This window comes from Centrocercus urophasianus, unplaced genomic scaffold, assembly GCF_019232065.1.
Source record: "Centrocercus urophasianus isolate 14NV4802_14NV808 unplaced genomic scaffold, USGS_Curo_1.0 seq_11, whole genome shotgun sequence".
NCBI classification, from domain to species: domain Eukaryota; kingdom Metazoa; phylum Chordata; class Aves; order Galliformes; family Phasianidae; genus Centrocercus; species Centrocercus urophasianus.
The window spans coordinates 36,353,337-36,358,362 of NW_024884253.1; the positions used below are offsets into that span (position 1 = coordinate 36,353,337).

The window sequence follows — 5,026 nt, forward strand, 5'->3', positions numbered from 1 at the left end:
GTGCGGTGAGGATTTTGGGACGAGCGCTTTCTTGGACGGCAGCCGTTCTTGCTCTTGCGAGAGTTGCACGCGGAATGCGGTTGAAAAAGCGTCGGCCGAGCTTTTTCCAGCCCCGGGGAGGGGAAGGGGGGGGGGGGTGCCAGGGTGCCGCGGCCACCGTCTGACCTCTCCTTCTTGCAGCCCCATGGCGTTGCTGCTGCGGCTCGGCTGCTCGCTGCTGGCGCTCAGCACCTGCCTGCTGCCGCGGGCGCGGGCGGACTGCGGGCGGGACTGCGCGGCCTGCGCCTACCGCCTGGGGCCCCGCGCCGACATCCACCCGCTGGTAAGCGGCCGGGCGGGACGGGACGAGGGCAGGGGATGGGGTAGGGAACGGAGCGGGACGGGGCGAGGGGGACAGCGGAGTTGGGTTGGAAGGAAACAGCGCAGGATCCCCTCGCCGGGCAGCCTCGGGCAGCGGGGGAAGAACCGAGTTGGGGCTGAAGGGTCTCGCGGCGAACTCCGAGTCCGCCCGGAGCATCGCTGTCTCTTATTGCGCTGGTGATGGAATTAGCAGCGTGCCCGTAATCATCCCTCTGACATTTCAGCTCCTCCAGAGGTAAATCACGTTACAAAGCTCCAGAATGTTTTTATTATTATTATTTCATGACGTTGAAATTATTCGATAATGCAGTCAGAGATACAGCACAACTTGCAATGTAAGCACAGGCGGACCGGAGTCCGGTGCCGGTGGTACCGCAGCTCCCGGCCGCAGATTGCCGCACTCTCAGCACCTCTCAGCGCTCAGGAAAGTTTTCGTCTTAAGCTCTCACAGGTTGTTTGGGAGTAAAAAGAAAGGACTGGGGCTGTTCTGTGCAGAGTTTGGAGCACTGGGCGCTTCTACTTGAAGTGCTTGCTCTGAAAGGAAGGACTCGCTGGTAACCACAGTGAGTTTATAGTATTAGGATGGTTCTGAAGAAGTTCTGTTTACATTGTATATATTGGTCTGCATTCAAATGTTCCAGATTTCAATGAAGCTTCGACTTTAATGCTAACCAGAAAGAAGTGGCAGCTTGCCCTTTTGGAAGGAGGGCTGTGTGTTTGTTATGGGTGTCTATGTAGTGTAGGCATTCTCCTTTGCATACTTTCAGCAGTTATTCAAGAATTACATTTCCACCCATTAGCAACACTTATTAGTTTAAATGGGAAAAGAAGCAACGTGCCATAACATGTATTTCTTATCCAGGTACAGTTTCTGGAGGCAAATGTTTCTGGATACTGGTGTCTGGTAACATCAGAACTGATTTTATCATGTTGTATCTGTAAGATATAACCTGGTCATTTATACACGTTCATTTGGCAATAGGCTGTTTAAACTTATTGAGAAGGGAAGAACTGATTTATTCTTGCTTTGATTTAAATCAATTTCAAAGCCAGGCTGAAGCTGAGATCACATTCGCCCTATTGCACAAGTATAGCATATAGAAATAAGCATGGAGTGTGTGATAAAATAAATCACTGTGATGCAAAGTACAGAAGTCCATTTCATTTTCTTGTAATCATATCAAAAATTGTGTGCCAAGTTCTCAGGATAAAAGTGAGCTCAGTAGACAGGTAAGATCAGAGGTAGTGAGTTGGTCAGAAAGATGTTAAGAGAAAACTGTGCTGATATTTAGTTTCACACTTTTCAAACAGTTTGAGATCCTTAGAGAACATCATCCAGACAAAATAACTGTTTCCAGTACTGAAAAACTTGATGATTTCTTCTTTTTGCAGCTGAAGAGTTTGGTCTCACAAGTAAACTCCCCAACACAACAGAGATGGGAACTAATATGTATGTTACTATTAACTGGTTACCTGAGATGCGTGCAAGTGCTGAAAACTTTGATAACTCTTGCCCTGAAAAATGTTCTTTACAGTCAAACACAGCTCAGGATGTTTTTCCCCTTTCTGATGATCACTGCCTTCTAAGTCAAGCCAGCAAAACCAGATGCTTGATTCTGCCTAAGAAAGTCTGTAGTTCTTCATTAGAATTGGCACACATATGAAAGATATGCTCCATAAATTAACAAATTGTATTATACAAAAATACAGCCTTTAGAGCCATGCACTGCATTGAAGGTGCAGAACAGTGTGATTCAGCTGGCCTCTTTGCAACAGTGATGCTATTTGATTTATTCCAAGTATCATAGAATCATAAAATGGTTTGGGTTGGAAGGGACCTTTAAAATCATCTCGTTTCAACCCTCTGCTATAAGCAGGGACACCTCCCTCTAGACCAAGTTGCCCAAAGCCCCATCCAGCCTGGCCTTGAGTGCTTCCACAACCTCAAAGCTTCACAGAATCATTTGAGTTGGAAAAGATCTTTAAGGGTCATCTAGTTCCACTCCTCTGCTTCTTTTGTAACATAACTGAGTGTTACTTTTAATGATGCACATTCATTATGCAGTGAACCACAACTGGTTTATAAATTCCCACTATTAAACACAGTAGCTCATAAAAATTCACCCTGGTAATGGAGAGGCAAGGGCTGTCTTTGATACAGAATCCTAGAGATGGCCTTGGAATTCAGGAGCAATAGCCCAGCTTTATTCCCTCCCTTAAGTAGGTATTGCCAGTTCCTTCACAAAAGGATATGAAAAACTTTAGGCACAAAGAGTAGTCTTTCCAAGGCACTCAGCTTCTCTTCAGAGAAGCTCCCTTGTGGTCTTTTAAAAAGAAGAGGAGCTAAGACAAGGTTTGTTACTATCAAATCACCCTCAGTAAACCACATCCGTTTTACAGGCATGTACACTAGAATGTGAAGGAAAGCTGCCTTCTGCCAAGGCCTGGGAGACCTGCAAGGAACTGCTGCAGCTGACAAAACTGGACCTGTCTGAGGATGGAAACGCTGCTCCAGGAGACAAAAAAGAGCTGGATGAGAACCATCTGCTTGCCAAGAAATATGGGGGCTTCATGAAGAGATACGGGGGTTTCATGAAGAAAATGGATGAGCTCTACCACCCAGAGTCAGAGGATGAAGCTAATGGAGGAGAGATCCTGGCTAAGAGGTACGGAGGGTTCATGAAGAAGGACTCAGATGATGATGCCCTGGCTAATTCCTCTGATCTGCTGAAGGAGCTTTTAGGAGCAGGGGATAACCCTGAAGCGGCGCATTACCGAGGAATAAATGAAAATGATGGAGACGTCAGCAAAAGATACGGCGGTTTCATGAGAAGCATAAAGCGCAGTCCAGAACTGGAGGATGAAGCCAAAGAGCTGCAAAAGAGATACGGTGGTTTCATGAGAAGAGTGGGCAGGCCAGAGTGGTGGCTGGATTACCAGAAACGGTACGGCGGCTTTCTCAAGCGCTTCGCTGATTCCATTCTCCCTTCAGAAGAAGATGGGGAAACTTATTCCAAAGAGGTCCCAGAGATGGAAAAGAGATATGGTGGATTTATGAGATTTTAATACCTTTCCCTTTATCCCTTTTGTCCTAAATGAGAGAGACTGCCTTATTGGTCATAACTTATTGTAATGTGTGCTTGTATTGTACAGTTTTTTTACCGTCCTGGTTAATGATGCAACCTGTGATCTATTGTTCCAGGTCCTGTGTTCTTTCAAGTCAAATAACTAATTCCTGGTTTAGTCAAGTTTTGGTCTGTGCTGTAGTTTCCATGCTAAAATGATTTTGATTACTGTATTAATTTTCTTTGAACAGGAAGTACGTCTACAGTAGAATTGCTTTACCGTATATACAATAAATTCTTCATCCTAATTGCATCAATTCTGAAATGCTTTTTTCTCTGTTATTTAATCAAACATATCATTTTTTTCTTAATGGTAAGCGTAGTAACTCCAAACTGTTCTGTAATTACAGAATTTGTACTGCACACACAACACCTGAAATGAATTTTTGTTTTTAGTTTTCTCAACGACTTAGAATACCAGAATAATAAATATATGCTCTAAAGAGGATATTATTGTATTTTCTCTATCTGCTCTCATTCTAACCAATTAGCTGAATTCACTGTCCTTAACCATTTCACGTGAAAACAGTTCATAAACATGTTTGACTTAAAGCTCTAAAAACATTTCTCTAGTTCACAACACAGTGCCACAATTGTTTAGTGACTGCTGTTGCATTCATCCCATGTAAGATTGTGTGTTTGGCCTTTAAGTTACAGACACTGACTCAATCACCAGTAAGTGAATTGGTGCACAATAAACATGACCAAAAATTTCATTTAAAAAAATCGAAATTCTGAATTTACAGAGCACCTGATAAATGATTTCCTATGGAGCAGTTTTCTGTTTGATTCCTCAGCTGGTATAAAGCACTTTTACATTACTGAAATATGGGAAATTGCTGGTCAGTCTTGCCTATTTCAAATGAAGGCAGTGTAAGTATGTATGAGAATAGATGGGAAGCCCATCACCAGTCTTCCAGCATTTGCAGTGAAGGGCAGCTCCCACCCCCATTTATGCTTCCTTGTATATTTCTGCCTGACTATTCTCTTAGCTTCCTAGATCAGGTGTCAGCACTTTTCCCCCACCTACGGCTGCTCGTTACCTCCCACACATTAGTATGATAAAAATCTCCTTATCCTTATTACTTGACAGTAATTTCAGGCCATACGGTCAAGACATTTAAAACCACTGGTCTTACACTTAACATTTATATAGACAAAATTCTCAAAGCTGTTTAAATATCTGACTACTATTGAAATAACCTGTGGGAGCTAGATGTCTAAAACCACCCCTGTCTCAGGGCTTGGTATCTGTACCTTAGATTTGCACAGTAATTCTTACTGGCATAGGAAGCAGCTTAAAGGTCTGACTTTAACTTCAAGACAGCAGGGTTTTCTAGGTACTCAGTACTTTTAAACATTAGTCTGAGTGAAGTGTCCAAATACACACTTATAAGCCTAATAGTTGTGATAACTTTTGGCTTGGCCTTCAGGGCATTCTCTGAAGCAGCCAAAATCCTGCCCACTCGCAGGTGAAGAATGTGGAATGGGCTCCTGGAACACATCGCCTTGTAGGGTTTCGTCCAGAAGGACTTCAGGCT

At 43.7% G+C, this 5,026-nt stretch overlaps 1 protein-coding gene across 1 annotated transcript; it reads left to right on the top strand.

The window, feature by feature from the left end:
• Nucleotides 1-664: 664 nt before the first annotated feature.
• On the top strand, nucleotides 665-3,888 carry PENK (proenkephalin). Its single transcript, XM_042835634.1, has 2 exons — nucleotides 665-811; nucleotides 2,761-3,888. The coding sequence occupies exons 1-2, from the start codon at nucleotides 665-667 to the stop codon at nucleotides 3,424-3,426; spliced, it is 813 nt and encodes a 270-aa protein (XP_042691568.1). The 3' UTR covers nucleotides 3,427-3,888.
• Nucleotides 3,889-5,026: the final 1,138 nt, after the last annotated feature.